At 55.9% G+C, this 20,513-nt stretch overlaps 1 protein-coding gene across 3 annotated transcripts; it reads right to left on the bottom strand.

Annotated features, from left to right (window-relative positions):
- Positions 1 to 882: 882 nt before the first annotated feature.
- On the bottom strand, positions 883 to 12,530 carry R3HCC1L (R3H domain and coiled-coil containing 1 like). 3 transcript variants are annotated; one of them, XM_071563507.1, is made up of 7 exons: positions 12,474 to 12,530; positions 5,793 to 7,225; positions 2,134 to 2,309; positions 1,949 to 2,019; positions 1,740 to 1,835; positions 1,441 to 1,581; positions 883 to 1,263 (listed from the first exon to the last, which is right to left on the bottom strand). In XM_071563507.1, the coding sequence occupies exons 2-7, from the start codon at positions 7,209 to 7,211 to the stop codon at positions 1,208 to 1,210; spliced, it is 1,959 nt and encodes a 652-aa protein (XP_071419608.1). In that variant the 5' UTR covers positions 7,212 to 7,225; positions 12,474 to 12,530; the 3' UTR covers positions 883 to 1,207. The 3 variants fall into 3 exon arrangements, with proteins under 3 accessions (XP_071419608.1, XP_071419606.1, XP_071419607.1); XM_071563505.1 differs by having other exon boundaries at positions 5,793 to 7,228; positions 12,474 to 12,527; XM_071563506.1 differs by having other exon boundaries at positions 12,399 to 12,522.
- Between the last annotated feature and the right edge of the window lie 7,983 nt (positions 12,531 to 20,513).

Here is a 20,513-nt window from a genome sequence, read left to right as displayed (position 1 = left end):
GGGACAACACTGACGCACTGGGGTGGCCTGAGGCCAGAGATCGTGGCAAGGCACGTGCCAATGGAGGCTCACTCTGCTGGGGTCAGAGTTTGAGGGATGTCGGATGGCGGGGAAGATGTTTTCCACATGACAGCAGCTTTGCGTCCTGAAATTTCCACCGGCCAAGCCACAAGCATCCGGGAACGGCGGCTGAGATGGCTCCCAGCTGGCAGCATTGCTGGATGGTGCAGGGCCAGGCAGCCACCACCACGGGGTCATGACCAGCTCCCCTGCTGCCAGCTGGGGGACAGCCAGGGGACACAGGGAAGCCACATGAGCCCTTCAGCAACAAAAAACATGCAAACCACTGGCAGAGGTGGCAGAAAAGCATCATCCCCATCCTCAGCTCTGCAAAGGTTGCTGAAGCGATGGCCCTGAGAGTTTGCAGGGCTACCACAGCAGGAGTGCTGAGGCACATAGGGCTTTTTTTAAGATGCTGAGAGATGATGTAAAGCAGAGGAGCCAAAGGCAGGTCCCAGTCACTGGCCTCCACCCCGGGGTGGGGCAGGAAGCCCCTAGCCCACCACGGCTGGCAGCATGGCCACATCACAACCCTGGGCAGGCCAGGAACGTGGCCCTGCCCGTGTTCTGACAAGGGCCCCGCTGTTTGGAGCCACAGCTGCTCCATGGAAGTAAACAGAGTCCTTGCCAGCACATTCCTGTCTGCCGCCCTGCCTGATCCCTCCTGCCTGCACATCCCCCCACTCACTGGGGACACCCACCACATGGGAGGGGTGGACATCCCCCAGCAGTGGAGACCACGTGCAGCTGTCCCCAGCATGCACACTTTTCCCCGGCATGTAGGGAACGGGAGCCACCACCCAAGCAAGCAAATAAAATAAATGGTATTTATTAGCAAAATAAGGAGAGAAACTCTCACTCACAAGGCCCTACCAGGTGGCCAGGGCTGCCCCACACAGGCTCCCATGCTCTCTGCTGAGCTCCCTGCATCCTGCTGCTGCTCCCACTGCAGCTGGCAGCCCCTGAGGGTCCTGCCCTGGGCAAGGTGAGTAGCGATGCCTGACAGCAACAGCATCCCCACGGCAAGAACCCTGCATGTGTCCCGCTCAGCCCTTTTGGGGGAGCTGCTCAGTCCTTCTGGATGCAGAGAGGGGCCCAGGCACCCCAGGGAGGTTTTCCAGTGGGGCTGAAAGTGCAGCCTCCTGACTCAGTCCCGGCCCTCCCAGGCATCCTCCCGCTGCTTGTTCTCCAGGCGTTTCCTCTCTGTAGAGACAAAAGGGTCAACACCAAGTCATTATTATCCCACAGCCACACGCTTCTTCGTGGATGTGGCTGGAGTCCACTCTGATGCATCCCCTTCCCACCCAGTACCCTGTGACAAGGGGCATCCAAGAAGAGAGTTCCCCCATACTGCAGTCCCTCCAGGCATCCAAAACTCACCTTGGGCTTCTTGCAGCTTCCTTCGCTCTGCATCTCTCTGGGCTGGTGTCTGGTTGCTGCGTACCCCCAAGGCACCGATCACCAGCCGCCTGGCCAGGACAGCTGATGTTTCAGGGCGCTCCTTGGCTGGCTGCAGGTACTCTGTGGAGATGGGGAACATAAGTGGGGCATCCTGGGAGGGACAGGGTGGCTGTCATGGCCACAGAGCCATGCTGGCTGCCCCATCCCTCCCCAGTTATCAGGATGATGTTGCAGCACAAGTACAGTGGTACAAACCGGCACAGGGCAGCATCACTCACCAGCATATGCCCTGGCTTTGGCTTTGGAGGTGCGGGTGCCCTGGGAGAGCGGACGTGTCTTCACCATCAGGTGCTTGGTGCTGAGGGCATCACGTGCTGCAGGAGGAGAGCAGCATGTCCATGTGCAGGGTCAGCCCCATGCCCAGGATCCGGCTGCAGGAGAGGTATGCCTCCCCTCTGCCAACACCCAGCTGAACCAGGAGCAGTACCTGTTATAGGGCTGGAGAAGATGCCCAGAGCATGCGTATCATCCACCCACTTAATATCAAAGCCTTTTTTCCTGCCAAAGAGAGAGAAGCATAGCAAGGCATTAGCACCTGGTGAGCAGGGGTCTGGAGCACAGCCCAGACAGGGAACCCCAGCACCAGGGACAGAGCATTGCTGGCAGACTCACTGATAGTTGCAGAAGACACGCATCAGGTCCTCAGTGCGGAAATCCAAGGGGAAATCGTAGATCTCGATGACATGGGGCAGCTCATCATCGCTGATGTCCAGTGCAGCAGGTTCGGCCCCATAGTAGTCGAAGCGGGGTGACTGCTGGCTCTTCTGGTGCTTCTCACCCCCTGAGAGCTGGAGCAGTAACACAGGCACAGCACTGAGCAACCCACACCCACCTGCCCCACAGCAGTTCCTGATTCACAGCAAGCACTCCTCAGAATCTGGTCCAGCCCTCTGCACCCCATCCTAGCACTGCAGATGGATTCATGGCATTGAGAATTAGAAGTTATTGACCAAGGTTCTCACACAATGCATTTGCTTTTCCCATTACCAGCATACCTCCACTTGCCACGCTCTGCGGCCCTGCTGGGAACACAGTAAGAATGGCAGTGGTGAAACAGTGCATGTACTTTGAAGCGCACCCCGCGTATCACAGTGATGTGATGACCTGAAATACATTTGGGGAAGAACAAGGAGCAGAACAGCAATGCCAGGAAGAAAGACTGATGTCTGCCTGCCACATGGAAGCACCAGGCTCAGTGTGTCCTTACTGCAGCACATGCACCAGAGCAGCCCATCAGCACCTCAGATGCTCCCCTGAGGAGCAAGTTCTGGCAGTTAATAAACTGTGCAACTAAAAATTTATGCTTTATTTCTCATTTGAATTTGTCTGACTTCACTTTCCACCTGGCAGTTCTTGTTCTGCCTCTCTGCTGGATTAAAGAACCCTCGGTCCCTGGTCCCCTCCCTGTGACAGCACTTACTAATGTTAATGAAGTCCCTTCTCAATCTTCTTGATAAGCTAAACGGGTTGTGTGCTTTTAGCATCTCACAGTGGGACACTTTCTCCAGTCCTAAAAGATGATGGCTGCAGACCATTTTTCAACCTTCATTTTAAATCATGGGCTGCAGCCTCAAACCGGCACAACATAGGGATGCAGCCAGCCTCTATTTCCCTCTGTTCCACAGCATCAGTGCTGGTAAGCCACCCTGCACCCCTGCTTTCCAAACTATGCCATTCCAGTGGTCAAGGGGTTTCACTGCCCTGTTTCAGCTGAGACACCAGGCTAGGTCCTGATAGCTTCCATGTTCCCCGCCTGGAGCGTGGGGCTGGCATGGTGCCAGGAAACAGGTACATAACTCAACTGGGTTCCTAGCCCGACCCCCTAAGCGATCATAGTGGAGCACACCATGGCTGTAAGGTTAGAGTCCATAAATCCCAGCCAGCTCAGTCAATAAAAAGTGCTCATTCCGACAATTTTATGGGGAAGATGGATTCACGGCAGGTGAGGGGGTGCTGCCAGGGAGGCTGGATGCTGGTAGAGGGTAGAGCTGAGTTAGAGAGCTCATGGGACAGGCCAACACACCCGGCAGAGCCACCTGCCCCACCATCACTCCACTGCTGGGCAACACACTCATCAGGCATGCTGTGCCTGCTCGGGGAGGCAAGGGAGCCCTTCACAGGTAGGATGAAGCCCTGTAGTGTCACTTGAGGGAGCAGAGCACTCGAGTAGTGTTAGGCACCAGGAAGACAATTAGAGAGCAGTAGTGCAAAGTGCCAGAGCGGTCCTTGACCTTCACAAATCACCAAGTGTGGCGGGGCAGCAAGGACAGGAGCTGTCTGGCAGCAGGACTCAGCCACGCGTCAGGCATGGCTCAACAGGTCCCCTGGTGCTGCCAGCCCTGGCATGCAGCATGCCTGCAGCTCTCCAGCACAGGGCAGTGAGTGGAAGCTGGGCTACAGCCCTTGGTCCTGGCAGGCATCCTGGGAAGGGTTCACTGATGGATGAACAGACAGAGGACAGGGAAAATGAAGCCTGTCCATCAAATCCTGCTGCTCTCTAAAGATGCACCCTTGTCAGAGCACGTTAACGGGGTCTGTGGCTGCTTGCTTACACCACAACCCCTGGCACACACACACCAAAGCCCCTACCATGCCACACTGGTGATGGAGAGTCCACTGAGCCTGAAAGGAAATGGTTGCAGTACTTAATTACTCTCTGTGTTCAAACTGATTTCTACTCTGAATTTGTCTGGTTTCAGCTTCCAGCCAATGGCGCTCACTATGGTATTTTTTTCTTGATAGATTAAAGAGCCGTCCACTATCAGAAATCTCTCCTCCACACAGAACATCATAAATCTTGCTCTCTGCTGACTATCTGCATCGCATAAGGATTTGGTTACGAGGAAGGTACTACTAATTTTCTTGTCCTTTTTGTTAACTAACAACAGCTCCATCTCCTCGAGAGCTTGCACCCTCCTAGAGCAGCCACCTCTACCTGCTGAGAGCTCAGAGGGCTCAGGAAGCACCAGACTCCACATGGGAATCTGCAGGGGACAAAGATGGCAACTTTTAATTGATAAATCCCTATTTCAGGTTCTTTTTCACCCATTTTGAGAAGCTCCCTGAAAAGCTCAAATTTGGCTCAGAGTTTGTGCATGGAGGAACTAATACGGACACTCCTTGGAATAAGCATCTGTATTGCACAGCAGAACCTTGCCCACAGCATCCTACAGCTGCACCACAACACAGACCCTCCCTAAGCCTCCTATCCCGAGGACAAAGCCATGCCCAGTGCACCAGCCCACAGAAAGTCAGTGCCACATGCACCAGCTGCCATCAGAGCAGCAATGCTGTCCCACTCGTGCTTACCACAACATCCTGGCTGGAGGGTGGGAGACCATAGCTGAGGGGAGCACAGCCAGGCAAGGATGGGGGTACCCAACACCCTTCCACATTCCCCCAAGATGAACTCTGTGTGCCTCACACACTGTCTCAGCAGTACACCAGGCTCAGAGAGGCCACACCAGTTCAAGCAAGGCCTTATGGACAAGGTGGGTATCTGCCCCCTAGTAAGGATGCTCTTGAGTTAATCCCATCCCTCAAAAATGCTGTTATCCAGGCACTATCCACCACTTCACAGCCTGCTTCCGGCCCGGAGTGGATAGACGTTGGCTGCAACAATATTAGCACTGTTTGTTACTTTGGGTACATTAATGTCATTCAGAAAATTACCTGTTTGACACTACTGATTTAGAATGCAATAAGGGATATGCAGCCACCTTGCAGAAGCTGAGCTTTCGTCGTGAATAGCAGGAAAATGTTGTGGGTCCTGGTGTTAAGCAGCCAACTGTAGTAAATTCAGCCGCATGCATGCAGGAGGGAATGGCAATGAGCCACAGATGATTAAAAAGCCATAGCTTTGAGAAAATATGTTGTTGCTGGTTCAATGGGAGCCCATACAGCTCAGACCATTTCTTTATCACCAGCCCTGGTTCCATGAGAGTGCAGTTGCAGTTAACAGCACTCAAGCAGGTTTTACTGTGTACACTTTAAGTACTACAGAGGGATGATCTCCCCAGCCTTCACCAGCACTGCAGGATAGGATGGAACAGCTGGAGGGGAAGGTGGAGGTCCCAGGTGTTTTGGCACCACAGGCAGCTCCTCCCCTCGGGGATGGCTAGTGGTGACAGGAGGCAGCACAGCCAGGCTGACCACATGCCCTGAATGCAGCTCACCCATACCATGCACTCACCCCAGACAACCCCCACATCCCAGCAGGCAGCAGTCACCATCCCTGCAAATCCCCACAAACACTGGCTTGTAGGAAGTACCTCCTCCAGCAGGTGTGGGTCCAGGCAGTCCCCATCATCATTGAACAGCACATCCCAACTCTCCTCTGCACCCAAAGTGGCCTGGCTCAGGGTTCCAGCACTGGCACTGGTCTGTTCTTCCTTTGGGGAGCTGCTGTGGAGACCTCTCTCTTCCTTCTCAGCCTCCTGGCTGCACTGGTGTTTCTGCAGCAAGCTGACATCCTCGTCTGTCCCTGTCAGCTCCTTGGCCCAGGACACAGGCAAGAGCCCCTCCATGCCATGGCACAGCAACTCCAGGGGTGGCAGGAGCTCACAGCTCTTCAAGGGTGCTCTCTCCCATGGGCCACTCTCAGCCCCAGTCTTGCTGTCTGTGCAGCTAGAAGTACCTCCCACTTCCTCTGCAGCAGGCAGGTGGTCACCCTCCCCACTGGGACTCCCAGCAGTGCTCTTCTCTATTACAGGCAGGAGCTGGGATGGGCTGCCCATGCCCTGCCCTGGGGTGCTCTTCCCTGGGAGTACTGGCACATTGCCTGTGCTCCCCCTCAGGAACACAGGTTCACAGCTGGTTCCTGGTGCACAAAAACTGCTCTCCCTGGCAAGCTCAGCCATGCCTCCCAACCTCTCCTCCTGCTCTGGTACCCCAGTGGCACAGTTCTTGTTCTGCTCTGCCAGTAGAGATCCCTCCTCCTCCCTCTTCTCCTTCCAGGCTTTCACACCCACTGCCTCACTTGCCAACCTGGACACACTGCCCTGGTTGTCCACCCCTGCTGACTGCAGGACAGCCTCTCTCAGGCTCTGGGAGAGGTCCCCAGCTGGACCTGTGGTGCTGTCCCCTAAGTGTTCCAGCAGACCATTCAGCCCTGCCTGACAAACCGGTGTTGAGGTAGCAGCAGATGTTGGGCTAGTGGGGTCATCTCCAGGCTCAGGGGTAGCCTTCATGGCCCCAGCTTGGGCAGTCGGTGGGGATGGAGGGTCAGGCTCAGTCCTTGACATCTGGTGGCTATGGCTGAGCTCTCCAAGTCCTTCATCCTGGAATGCTTTGTCCTGCCCATCCCAGGGCTGGGCAACAGCCGGATGTGGGTGTGGCTTGCACATAATGGATGATGACTCCAGGCTCTCCAGTGCAATGGGGCAGCTGCCTCTCATCCTCTGGCACTGCCTAGCAGAGGCTGCTCGCAGCTCCTTTGGCGCAGCATCCACCTTGGTCTCCCTCCTTGCCACTCTGCCTGCCTGTGTTCTGGCATGGGGACTTCGTCTCTGCCCCTCACCACTGCTCCGGCAAGAGTCCTGTGCCAGGCGGTGGTTCTCAGGCTCCCGGCGGTGCCTGACCGGTGTGTCACCTGCTGCTTGTGCCTCTCTCTCCCGACGCGCTTTGGGCACATAGAGAGCCATGTCAGGCTTCCTGCGGTGCGTCCGTCTGCCCTCCGCCTCCTGCTGCATGATGCCACCACTGCCTGCTAAGGAGAGACAGTGTTACTGTCCTGCCCATGTCCCAGTGGCCCCACAGGTGAATGCACAGTAGGCAGGCCCTGCCCGGGTCAGAGCTGAGGTCCCAGTCCAGCACCCACTCTGCTCCCTCAGCGGCTGGCACACAGCGATGGATTGTGAAGCCCCAACGCTGACCCACAGTAGCATATCTGCAAATGAGGTTTGGCACTTGGACACCCTATAGCCCTATACACTCCCTACAGCTTTTGGTGGGGTGTGTCAGGCTTGGGGGAAGTAGGGAAACCCTGCCAGCATCACTGGGGAACCTGCCCTCTCCAGCAGCTGCTACCTGGAATTCTCCAGACCAAGGGGCCAGCATCTGCATCCAAAGCAGAACATAAGAGACCATGCACTACTCCCGCATTAAAAACCACAAAGAAGCCTGTAGCAGCCACAGAACACCAGAAACCAAACCCCAGCCCAGGGATATCCCATTGTGGGACCACAACTCCCTCCCTCACACACTGCAGCCCTGCTCACCTGCTGCCCCATCCCAACAGAGATTTATTTTCATCATCTTTGGCAGAAGCAGGCACACCACAAGCAGCCAGGCCCCCTTGCCCCTATAAATATGCATCAGACAGGGATTATGGAGACGGATAGTGGTGGGGACTGCACTGTGGTTGAGGGGAAGGCAGAGTGGGGCTGGGCTGGGGCCCCGTGATTAATCACTGCCCACTCCGTTTAGGGGGATTCATCATGGGCCACTGTCAGGTAAATCACTGGAAAAACACCTCTTCAGTAATTAATGTGAAGTGACGGATGGACAGCCCCTGGGCCCATTAATCTGGACCATCAGCGCCGACTGAGATTATGAATGTCAGGATGCATAAACTGCCGGCAGATCAATAGGGCCAGGAACCCATCCAAGGCTCTCATTTCCGAGGCACCTCCGGTACATTAGCCCTACCCCCCCATGGAGCCCCTGACCAAGGCGTGAACGCTCTCTGTGGACCCTCACCAATAGCCAGCAGCGGTGCCAGGAAGGCGAGGGGAAGCCAGCCACTGGCTGGAAAGTGGCTGGGGCTGCCCATGCCACACAGCAGCATCCCTTCTTCCTGATGGATGGATGGATGGCTGCGTTGGCATGACAGATGAGTCTCTCATGGCTCTCTGGAAACCGCTGGAAAAGCCCAGGCAGGGCAGTACCCTTCAGCATGACCACGGTGCCTGTGCCTGCACCTCATGTTTCTGCCCACCTCTGCGGCACGACGTGCAGGCACGGGCGCCACAGGGATGCTGGGCACCATCCCAGGACTGCCCCAATCATTTTTCTGTCTCCGCAGCTCTTGTCATTTTTTTCCCCCCTCTTTGATACACTAATTTTGCTGGCAGAACGATCCCCTTTATCTTTATCGACCGCAAGAAAAGAACGTATCCTACAAACCTTCCAAGGTCTGGATTAGTCATTTTTCAACACTGAGGCATTATACATTTTCTCACCGAGTGGCAGCCCAGATGCCGGAGGGGAGGGGGCACTGGAAGCCCCACCAGCCTCACCATTTCCAGCCACAGAGAGTTTCCAACTGCACTGAAGCATGTTCTGCTAAAGGACTTTTCCCAGACAAGCCTAGAGTCTCAGCCCGTGGCACATCACCCAAAGCCCTGTGGCGACCAGTGATCCCTTCAGGTTCCGCTTCCCAAGAAGTTCCAGCACAGGGATCAACCAGGAGCAGCACTGCTCCATGCACATCCCATGTCACCTCCAAGAAAAGCCTTTGCACACAGCAAAGGGGCTTTATGGGCTCCTCAAAAGCTTGCCATTCACCTTGCCTCACCCTCCAAAGCAGATGGTGCAGCATTAGCCAGACGGCTGGTGCTGGGAGCATCCCCTCCCCACACAGCTTTGCCTCTGCCTGCCACGCACTGCTGGGGAAAAGCTGCTTCCCACAGCCTGGGAAGAAACATGGCAAGGTGGTAGATGACCTACACTGGCAGGAATGTTGCAGCACTTTGTTTTTTCCCCACAGGGCAGCACAGCTCCTGCCCCCAGCCTATTACACACTTCATCGATGACACAGCCACGGGTCGGCACCGACCTATTTCATGCTCTGGGAGGCAGAGCAATGGCCCTGGCTTTGGGCCTCATTCACACTATGCTGGGCAGGGTAACACTGCCACTTCCAAAGTCTGGAACCAAGGCTGGCTCCAAACTCAGGCAGCTTTGGGCAGTGCATCCCCAAAAAGGCCTGTGCTGCCCCAGGTGCTGTCCTGCTTTGTGGAGCCAACTAGCAAAACAGGTCAGCATTGTGGCACCAAGCAGGGAAAGGCCACAGAACCATGGCAAAAGTGATGAAAGTGCTGCCCAGCTGCCTAGCACATAAAGCCAACCAGCCCAGTATAACACAGCCTGGCATGGCCAGGAGGATTCTGGAACATCAGCGAGAAAGCAGCCAGAGGTACTGGCTTCCGTTACACTGTTCCCAGGAACATGCTCTTGGGGAGCTTGTGCTCCAGGTATATGTTTGTGAGGTCTCAGTGAGCTGCCCAGTCGATGTGCCTGCGTTTCTCCTCTACTGACCACTGGCAGCACACATGGGCAGCATTTTCTCCCAGATTTCTCTACCTGTCCTGTCCAGGGAAGGACCCCACAAGCATTAGCAAGACAGGGCTGACTATGTCACTGTGCAGTGCACCGCTGAATTCCTCTATCATTTGTGTTCCTGCCCAGTGTGTGTAGACACCTACAGTGAAGCTCCAACAGCAAAGCCAGGGGTCCTGCCACCTTATCCTGCTATGGGCAGGGATGCCAGCCACAGTCCTGCTCAGACAACCTGAAAACAGGCATGGATGCTGGGGTGTGGGGCTCAGGTGGAGCATGCCAGTTCCTGGAGAAGTTTTGGTGCCATGCAGCACCCTCTCAGCAGGCTGCCGCATTTCCTGGCAGGGAGCTGTATTTTTAGCCTTCGAGGTTTCTAATTCCACTCAATCCATATTCCCATCGATAGAGTAGATAACCTTAAAGCCTTGACAGTGAACATGGATGGCAATACTGGGGATTCAGGAGCCTTGGGGGACCTCACACAGTCTTGGCATGCAGCTCGCGCACCACAATGTCACTCTTTACAGCCTGCAGCAGATTGGGCTCTTTGAAGGGGAAAAAATAACTATAATAACAAGATTAATAAAAAAGCAGGAACAAGGAGATTCTGAACAGCTCCACTGGGGAACCTGCTGCTCACAAGGCTCATCCCATGCCAGGCACGAGACATGGCATGCTCACCTACTGTACAATACCACATCTGGTAGCCCAGCTAAGGATTGTCAGAGGTTCTGGCTACCCTGCACCTCTCCTGTTCTAGGCAGAGCTCCAGTCTAGGCCACCCAGCTCAACAGCAGTTGAGGGGGCCAAGGAAGGACTTGGATACCTGGTGGAGACAGACAGATCAAAGGCAAGAACACACTGCCATTGGTATGAGGCAAAGAAAGCACTTCAAGAAGCAAAGAGCTGCATCCCATCCAATGTCTGCCCGCAGCCCCATGGGCTTTAAGACGTCCCTGTCCCCTGCTGCCAGGAGAAAGATGCACTCCAGAAGCTACACCAAACATTGGCCACATCAGGAAGTGGCAAAGGCGATGAGAAAGAGATTTCAATCATGTCTTTCATTGCAATACTCTTAGGAGATACCTGGAACAGATGCTCTTAGGAGATACCTGGAACAAGAAAAGGGGAACATTGCAGCCAGGAAGATGATTTGTAAATCAATAGTGTCCCTTCACAGCTACAGCAGGAAAAAGAGACAACAAACCAGAAAAAGGAGTTAACAGTCAGAGTGCTAAGGGGAATACAAAGGACTTTACAAATATACCCAGGCAGAATCAGCACAAAAGTGAAAAGGTCTATTAATAAACAAGGGAGGAGAGAAAATTAATGATGGCTCAAAAATAAAGATGACTCAAAAGGGAAAAAGCACTGATTTTAACCAGAAAAATGCAAATAAGGCAGAGGCCTCGCAAAAACAGCTGCAAGGAAAGCAAAACAGCATCTCCACATAGACACAGTCACCTGGCCAGCATGGCCAGTGCAGAGACAAACCTATTAACCTGCTGACCCAGAGTGCTGGGAAGAAACCAGGGCCCTGGTGATGGGTAATTGCAAACCAGGGAGTAATTTTCTGTGCAAGAAAGGACAACAGAACCAGAGCCAGGCACAGGACAAACTCTGTTCCTATCCCTAGTGCAGAACAAAACTGGCAGATGAAGGAGCCTGCATACCCACCACAGAGGGCTTCTGCATGATGTATGCTAGCTTGCCCAGGGGAGTTATTTCAAAAGAATTGCTGGACAAAGTTTTTGGATAAGGCAAGAGACAACTTAGCTGAACTTCAGGATATCATTTTATACCACCTCCCAAACTTTCACTTGAATAGTGGATTGTAAGTAAATGTGCAGATGAAACAGCAGTTGTTTCAAACTCGTTCCAGAGCAGACACATCATTCAAAGTATCCAAGAAATCTAACCAGGAAACAAAGTGAAACCCAGCCTGGGAAAATGAAGGTAAAACAACCTAAAGCAGGGAGCAAGAGCAGCCTGGAAAGCAAAACCCAGGGCCACACGGTGCGCTCAAAGCAGAAAGCCAGTGACTGGAGCTAATCACCCCAAAATGTGCAAGGGGCAGAATCTCGTAACTAGCATCATGCTATGATAGCCCCATAGCAGGGCAGCATGCAGAGCCTGGCAGGTCGTGTGAAGGATGGAGGGCCAGGGGTGGGCAGGCAGACATGAAAACAGCATCCTGCACCTGTGAGCACCAGACACGTGTTTTACAAGGCATGAGAACCTGGCACACTGAGGACACAAGGATTCGTGTAACTCCTCTGCACTCAAGGGCTGACACCGCTGGCATCGCCCTGGGACTCTGTACAGTGGGAGAGTCATGGGGTCTGCATTGTGCCGTATTTTCCAGGTATTCAGGGGTTGCCTGCCAGCGGACTGGAGGAGATGGGGCAGGGTGTGGAAGACAGGGCTGGGAGACTGAATGGGGAACAGGGCTGGGACAGCGCGTGGGGTTCAGGGCTGGGAGAAGGGCTGGGAGACAGGGCCGGGACCGGGGATAAGGATCACGGCTGGGACGCCAGGGTGGAGAAGAGCGGGGCAGAAGCACAGCGTGCAGCGCCGGGACGGGGAAGGGTGCGCACCCCGGGCTGCAGTGCCCGCGGTCCCGAGCGCCCCGCCGTGCCGGGCCGGGCCGCCCGCCAGGCCACCGCCGTTACCAGTGGCCGCGCCGGGTCCTCGCCGCTCCGCGCCGCTCCTGCCGCCGCTTCCGCCGCGCCGAGCCCTCCCCGCCGTGGGGAGCGCCGGGACCTGTAGTGCGGCACCGGCTCAGCCCCGCCCCGCGCCCCGGGCCGCCGTTCCTCCCCCGCGGCCGTGGGCAAAGGCGGCGCGGCCGCCTAGCGCGGGCCCCGGCGCGTCCCCGCGGGCAGCCCCGGTGCCACGGCGGCCCGTCCTCCCCCGGCGCCGCCCGGAGCGAGGGGGCTCGTGCCGGGAGGCTGGCGGACGCGGGGGCTGCCGTGGGGCTCCTGTGGGTCTCCCGTTGGCGTTCAGTGCCACACGCTGGGCGGGAGCGGCGCTACTCGCTCTAGCGGGGCTGACGGGGCCGGCAGGCGTGGGGCCACCGGGCTACGGAGACTTTGGGGAAGCTGGTGCGGCCGTCCTGGTTTGTTTGGCTGATGGACGGAGGCTCTCTTTCCAACCCCTACCCCAGGACCTGCTTCCTAGGGTGGAGCTCTCCCATGCAATTCCCAACCGGCTGTTTCCTAGCCAGCCCCTTGGTGTGGGTACTGGAGAAGAGATACCCCAGGAAGGAGGAATGTCCCATGCCGTGCACGACACCTGCCCGTGCTGGTACCGAGACAGCCAGCGTGGCGTCTGCAGCTGCCCGGGGGCTGAACAGCTGCCCAGGGACAGGGGACTGGTCACGGGCCACCCTGGCAAGGTGCCACTGATGACATTGCATCGGGCATCTGTGCGTGGGGCTATGCTTATCCCTCCCCAGCTGCGGCTACAAGGCTAGGACTGCTGGTGCTTGAGGTCTGGGATGCTCTGAAGTACTCGGATGTTCCTGACTGCCCAGTGAGGGTCCCAGTACAGCCACAGGGTCTCTGAGATAGGTACTGCCGTCCCACCTCAGACACGTGCCCTTGTGCACGACAAGGAAGGCTCACGCTCAGCATCCCCCGGGGAGCAGCCCCTGTCCCAGCCTGCTGTGGCACACAGGGGAACATGTTCCCTCTCACAGGTAATCGATGGCAGCAGATCCTGATCGCTTTCATTATTATTATTTTCTTATGCATGTGCGCACAGGAGATTTATCGCCAGCTATGGAGGCAAAATCAATTATTCATGTTATAAATTAGAAAATGATTTATGTTTGTGGGAGACCAAGCAGCGTGGAGCCCCTGGCCACGTGGGAGCTAGGTTTGTCTGGGAATGGCACCAGACACCCCCTGCCAGCACTTCTTCCTGGGTTTCTCCATTCCTGCTGTGCCATGGGTGTCCCAGCCAGGGATGTCCCCATCGCATCACAGCCCCAGGGTGACCTAGGGATGGTGGCTGGCAGAGAGCTCCCTGCCTCTTCCAGTTCATCAACCCAGGTGTGTGTGGACAGAGCCTGTAGAAGGCTGGGGACTGTGGTGGCATGGTCACCCTGGCTGGTGCAGCAGTATGATGCTCCAAAGCAGTTCCCATGGCAGCAGTAACAGAGTCCAAGCACTGTGAGGTGTGGGATGCAGAAGGACCCCCCCTTGTTTTCCTTCACTGTAGACATCCTCTCATGTCCCCTCCAGCCTCAGCCATTGTGTCTGTGCTCCTGCCTTCCTCCAGTGTGCCATCCACAGAGAAAGGGACCCATTGCACTGCTAACACCCCGTGTTCCCCAGGAAAGGGCAGATAGGTGAGGTCAAGGGAGTGATGTAAAGGTACCCGACATGAACCAGTCCTTGAGGCCAGCAATGCCAGAGTGAGACTGTAGTGCTTTGCTTGACCACTGCCCACCTTCTCCTGGGCTAGAGAGGTCTCAGAAGTCCTAGAAGTCTTTCCTGGCATGGAGATGCCATGTCCTAAGGGCTGACTGATGACCAGTCTCCCCAGTGCTGGGACAGGTGGTTAACTATTGCTGCCTGGTCTGGCCCCAGCCATGCCCCAGGCACTCATCCCAGTTCTGGGGGCAGCTGCCACTCTCTGCTGATAACTGGGGTTGTTCTTGTTTCTGAAGAGTCTTGATCTAAAGCTGCCATGTCTGTGCCTCCCAGAGGACAACAAAGCAAGCCAGGAGTTGCTGCCTAGTTCTCCTTGTCTGTTCATCTGCAGCTGCATCAGCTGGGGCCAGAGGGAGGCACAGGCTGAAAGAGCAGCACAGAAAAGAAAGGAGCTGTTAGCAGTCCCAGATCTGGGACTGATCTCAAGTGAGCGGTGCATGCAGCTGCTATGCTAGCCTGAGCCCTGGCCCTTAGGAAGGGAAGGAAAGACAGCATGGGGCGATCTCAGCTCTCACTGAGCAGGCTTTTCTCTGTGAGCCTTGAAGCCTCCTTCCAGCCACAAGAGAGCCTGTCAGCCCTTGTGACTCCCAGGGCTCTCAGGGAGCTGAGAAGTTGCTGGCTGAACACACACATGGGGGTGTGAGAGAGGGCAGTGTTTTGGTTTTGGCTGCCCCTCTCCAGCTCCTTGCCAGGGTTTGAGCAGAAGGAACAGAGACAGCCACACAGGATCTGGGGACAGGAAACCACCTTGTCCTGGGGTATTGAGGCTGTTGCAGCCATGTTAGATCCCAGCCAGCCCTGGAGACCTTCTTGGACCCCATGTAAGTGCAGAGAAGTCCCTGGTTGCTCTGTTCTGGCCATAAAGGACCCAGGAAACCCTTGAGGGACTCAGAGAACTGCCACGGGGACCTGAAATGCCACCAAGCTGCGAGCAGCCAGGAAATGAATGAACCACATTCTGGGGCTGAGCCTTGCCTCAAGCATCTTACTGCACCCCAGTCCCAGGGAGCCCAGCACCAGCCCGTGCTTGTGTGAACATCCCTCTGATTTATTGCTGCAGAGCAAATTCTTACAGAATGTTTTTGGCAGAGAAAATCCCTGAGGAGCTGCAAGGGGCACATAGAAACAATGAGGGAAATCTCTTGTCAGCTCCAGTGTGCTTGGTGCATCCAGAGCACCCACAGTCCAGGATCTCCCATGCCTGGCCAGGGAACACACTCAGCCCATAGGGAGCGGACTGCAGAGAGCTTGGAGCTGGGGTGGATTAGATCTTCTTTGCATTATTGCGCCAAACACCTGGGGTCTCGGTAGCTTGTGACAGTGTTGTATAAGGCAGAGAAGCAGCCAGTGGTGTGGGCAGACACCAGTGTTGCCGGCAGCTGGTGGGCAAGAAAGCAGTAGGGCCCCCAGTAATATGGGCTGGCTGTGAAGGGGGGAGCCGGGTTCTCTTGCTCCCTGTTTTTCTGCATAACGACAATGAATAGGCACAGAAGGCAGTGCTTGTGCTGCAGGAATCAATACCGCTTCAGGAGCGGCCTGGGTGCTCCTCCCCGTGCTCCCGCGGGAGCCAGACCCTGGCGCCTCTCCCTGGGCTACCGCTGTTGCCTCCTTCCTGCTATTGCCTTGCTTTCCAGCCCCCTGAGCTGGACTGCGTAGCAGCATGGAGGGGCTGGGGAGCTTGCTAACCCTGGTAGCCTGGCTCCTTTGGGAGATGGGACAAACAAGCAGGAGAAACCTCTTGGGAGGGATCTAGGTTTTATCTCAACTTGAGGTGATCTCCATTGACACTCTTGCAGACCACTCCATCATGACCCATTCAGCCACAGTCCCTTGAAGATACCAGGGGGTCATGGCCAGTTCTGGTAGGCACAGTTGCTGTCAGGAGGCAATTTCTGCCCATCAGACAGTGCTTGGGGACACTGCAACTGGAAGCAGCTCCCAATCTTTCCCAGTGCTGGCTGTGGCTGTACTGCTGCATCCAGTGTCAGCACTGCCCCATGGGAAGGAACCCAACAGCTTTTGATAGATTTTATTTGATTCATCAATGGGATCCACCTGGAGCTGATAAATCTTTCAGGAGCCCTGGCAGAGGAGGCTGAGTGGGGCAGTCTGGGTTTCCCTCTGTCTCCTTGCAGCTGCATGCCTTCTCTGAAGCAGCTGGGTGCTCCAAGTGGGTACCAACCCCATGGGTCCTGCCGGCCACAGCCAGATGCCAGCAACACCCTGAGTTCTCCTGCAGCCGGTTTGCTCTTTCTCAGCCAGGGATGCTGACTGGTAGGGCTATGGCATAGCCTTATGCCTCTACATTGGTGAGACCCCACAGCCAGGGAACCTCATCTCAGTGCTTCTGGGGAAGGACCCCATTGTCCTTGACCAAGAAGAGCTGATGATCCCTGGCTCCATGGCAGCAACAGACAGGTCCTTCCTCTGTCTTCCTGTCCCCTCACCTGGCACGGGACAGGACAGTCTCAAGGCTTAGCACTGGTACTGCTGCATTTCCATACCAACCACGGCTCTGGGATCCCAGGGGGACAAGTGCAGCTTGATCCATATGGCCGTGTCCTGCAGGGGGACAGGGGAATACCCTCACTCTCCTGCCCTGTGTCCCAGCAGGTAGGAGGGAAAGCAGGGACAGGGGCTGCAAGGCCGGAGGCAAGCACAGGCGGATCCGATTACAAGCAGCACGGGGCAGAGAGATAGGCAGAGAACAGCAATGCAGCAAAAAGGGCTTTTAGTGATAATAAATAATTAACATTTCTAATGATGTCCCAGCGACAGGAAGAGTCCAAGCGAGGACCCGGGGACACTGCACACAGTGACAGGAGAGGCTGGGGACTGTGCAGGGCCCAGGGAGGCTTTGCAAAGACAGGGGCTGGGCTGTGAGAGAGCTGCAGGACTGGGGACCCCAGGGCAGAGGCTGGCCCACCCTGGGGCCCATCTGGGTGTCTGGGGCCCAGCCTTCAGGCCCTGCTGCAGTAAAGGGTGCAGTAAAGCCTGTGAGGAAGAGGACTTGAAGAGAATATTAAACACACTTTAGGGCTGACCTGACTTCTGTGATGGTGATGCCTTCCCAGGGTTTCCTATGCCCAATGAGCACCTGAGAGAGACCTTACTGGTAGAAGGAGAGGACTGGGGAAGCATATTGGGAGGCAACAGCTCACAGGAAGCTACAGGGATGGGTGACATTTGCCAGATCACTGCCAGTGCTGGCACAAAAATCCTCCAAGGCTGGGAGGTGTTCAAGGGACACAGGAGCAGTGGGGTGGCCTGGAACACAGAACCTGAGAGGGCAGAGGTCTACAGGCGAGACAGGAGGTCAGACACTGTGGGACAATGACAGGGAGGGAACAGCAGGGAAAAGAGGGACTGAGCGAGCAGCCAGCTGAGAGTGGAGTCCATCATTGCAAGCCACCACACAACAGGCATTGTAGACATGGGAAAGGCAAAAGCAATCCTAGGAGGAACAAGGAGAGGCATTTCTGGCAGGACTGGGGACTTGCTTGCATTCCTGCATGGACCCCGGGGGACCTGCCTATGCTGGAGCCAGCCTGGGAGAGGATCAGACATGTGGCAGAGCTGCCAAGAGAGGCAGAGCCCAGGAAACCTGCGAAGGGAGGACAGCGGCTCATGCCCAGCACAGCACAGGTTGTGGGGAAACAGAGCACTCACTAAAAATGCATCTTCAGGGTAAACGCCAAGGAGGAGGAAAGCTATTTCAGCTAAAAGACAACATTAGCATGACAACAACTGAGGATAAATTAGCCATGAATACATTTAGGGTGGAAATTAGACCCTCGGAGCAGGAATGTCCCAGCACAGCCCCTGCAGAGAAGAAAGCAGTGTCAGGCAGGAACCAGGGTCAGTTTGGCAGCTGAGGGATCCCACAGCATGCTGTGCTGACAGGATGTGCCCTCTTCTAGTGTCAAAAAGCAGCAGGGGTTTATGATGAGGTGTATGCACATTGCTGCATGCCTGTGTGAGTGCAGATGTGTGTCTGTGCATGGTCTGCATGCACATTTGGGCAGGACACTGCTCACACACTGTGTGCACAGAGAGGGTGTGCAGATGGGGTGGCTGCACACAGGCTGTTGCATGTGTGCATGTAGGTGCATGTGAACATGCTGACAGTGTGTGTGTGCTGTGCACCCAACAGGCTGTGTGCAGGTGTCTCAGCCTTCATGGTGCTCTAGAAAGAGGAATGACAGTCCCATGAAGTATTCTGGAGGTTAATGCCTTGAGTCAGCATGCTTCTGCTCACCTGCACCCTGCTTGTGTTGCACCTTCTGGAATTTGCTGGAGAGACCAGACTCATGGGTGCTCCATGAATCCAGCTGATCCTGGGTGGATTCCTGTCCTGCTCCCAGAGCAGTACTGTCCCTGCAAGAGCCATGGGGGTCACCTGGCACTACCACCACCCAGGCTTACCCTACTTGGCCATAGCAGTAGCAGCTAACAGTCCTGTGCCGTCTCTCTTGCCCATTGCAATGCAAGCAAGGAGCAGACTTCTCCCCAGTATCCTGCTCCCTTCTCCCCAGGGAGATCTTGCGGTGGCAGATGAGACACTATGCAGAGGGACAGAGGGTGTCAGGGCTGCTAGCTTCAAGAGGGTCCCCATTCCCTGGGAGCTGGGTCAGCATGGATGGGGCTCCAGGGCCAGGGAAAACTGAGGCATCTTTGTCCTGGGGATGGGAAAGGGAGGCCCTAAGTGTGCAAGGAGGTGGCTGGTGCTCACGGTGGCCCCTGCTCAGCAGAAGAGCCTCCCCCTGCCTGCATGCAGCCCTCAGTGGAGCGCAGCATCTCCCTTCCCCCTGCAGCGTGTCTGGCTGCTGCTCACTCTAATTTCCTGTGCATTGTCCCCATCACTGCCGCCACCGTTCCCTGCACATCCCCCCATGCACCATACAGCCAGATTTCCTATGTCCCAGCGCCTGTGCCCTACCTCACCACTCCACAAATGTCCCTACAAATGTCCCCTCATACGTCGTATCTTGTTTCACTGATGCTCTGTGCTCCCCTCTGCAGCTCCTAGCAGAGACCTATGTCCTACCCCTGGGTGTTTGTCCCACCATGTCCCCTGCATGACTGGGACCAAAGGGGTGGGATGGGAACATCTGGGCCAGCACAGGGCCCAGGGACTGTTGCAGGCCTGTGTCTTACAGCCATGGCAGTTTTTGTGCCAAGGTGCCTGCTGGCTGCTCTTCTCCCCTAGAGAACTATACTACCCCCACAGGATGGCAGCATCCCTGAGAAGGGCACTGAGGAGCTCCAACAGCAGGTATTGGAGCGCATCTTGCAGCCCCATGAGTGGAAAATTACCTCACCAGGTGCCAGTAGCATGGCCTGGGGGCTGCAGTGTCCAAGGGCCTCCCAGCACACATGCCCTGCTTGCAGGCAGTATGCATATACTCAGGGAGTGCCATGGTGTGAGCACATCCCTGCTCTGACAAGGCACGTGCACCTGCGGAGCTGCATGTGCATCCACCGTGCCACGTGCCCAGCTGTGCCCATCATGTGAGCACACTGATGTGCACACATGGGTGTATGGGTGCACGTGTACGGTGTCCTGGCATGCCAGCAGCCCTGCCTGTGTCTGCTGGTGGGGGTGCATGTGCTCACCACCAGAGCCAAGCCCCCACTGTGCTGGCATGCTGGATTTAGAGCCCCAGGGAGCTGGTGTGCCCAGTGCCATTCACAGTCTTGGCATGCTCGAGCTGGCTTCCTGTCGGTGTGCGTGTTCTGTACCTGCCAGCTGCAGGGAGGGTGTTGAGAGCTGGCTTGCAGTTTGTGCTAACAATTACCCAGGGGGTTACTAAACCTGGGACAAGCTAACAACTCAGCAGCGGGGATGCTTGCCCTGAGTGCACATGCAAGTGCACAACTGCAGCCAGACACTGGAGCTGTGGACCACTGGTAGGCTAAGTGCATCTGCAGCTCTGGGATGCACAGAGGCACACGAGCACAGCATTGCACTTGTGTGATAGTCCTACTGACTTCCCAACCTGGAGTGTTTGCTTGGCATCCTGGCTCACCACAGCAAATGGAGAGCAGCGGTGGTTCCTGCCCCATGCCAGCAGTTTCCCTGTGCCTGGACACCATCATGTTGGCTGTGAGGATCATGCAGCAGGCAGTCACGCAGCAAGCCCAGTGCTCAGCCAGGCACCATGCAAGAGAGGGTCATCAGAAATGAAAAAAAGAGGTCTTTGACAGCCACATGGAAGCACCTTTTTGGGAGACAATCACTGTGACTGGAGAGCTCTCGAATTCAGCAGGGAGAAA

Source organism: Pithys albifrons, chromosome 9 (assembly GCF_047495875.1).
Source record: "Pithys albifrons albifrons isolate INPA30051 chromosome 9, PitAlb_v1, whole genome shotgun sequence".
NCBI lineage: Eukaryota > Metazoa > Chordata > Aves > Passeriformes > Thamnophilidae > Pithys > Pithys albifrons.
Note: the sequence above shows the minus strand (reverse complement) of the source record. Positions and strands in the feature narration are given on the sequence as shown.

Bases quoted from the DNA above. Each gene is read 5' to 3' on its own strand.
- R3HCC1L (XM_071563507.1), bottom strand. From the start codon at position 7,211: ATGCAGCAGGAGGCGGAGGGCAGACGGACGCACCGCAGGAAGCCTGAC. The intron at 1,836-1,948 runs GTACTGCTCCTG...CTCCTCCTGCAG, and splicing joins CTTCTCCAGCCCTATAACAG to CACGTGATGCCCTCAGCACC. The intron at 1,264-1,440 runs GTGAGTTTTGGA...TTGTCTCTACAG, and splicing joins GAAGCTGCAAGAAGCCCAAG to AGAGGAAACGCCTGGAGAAC.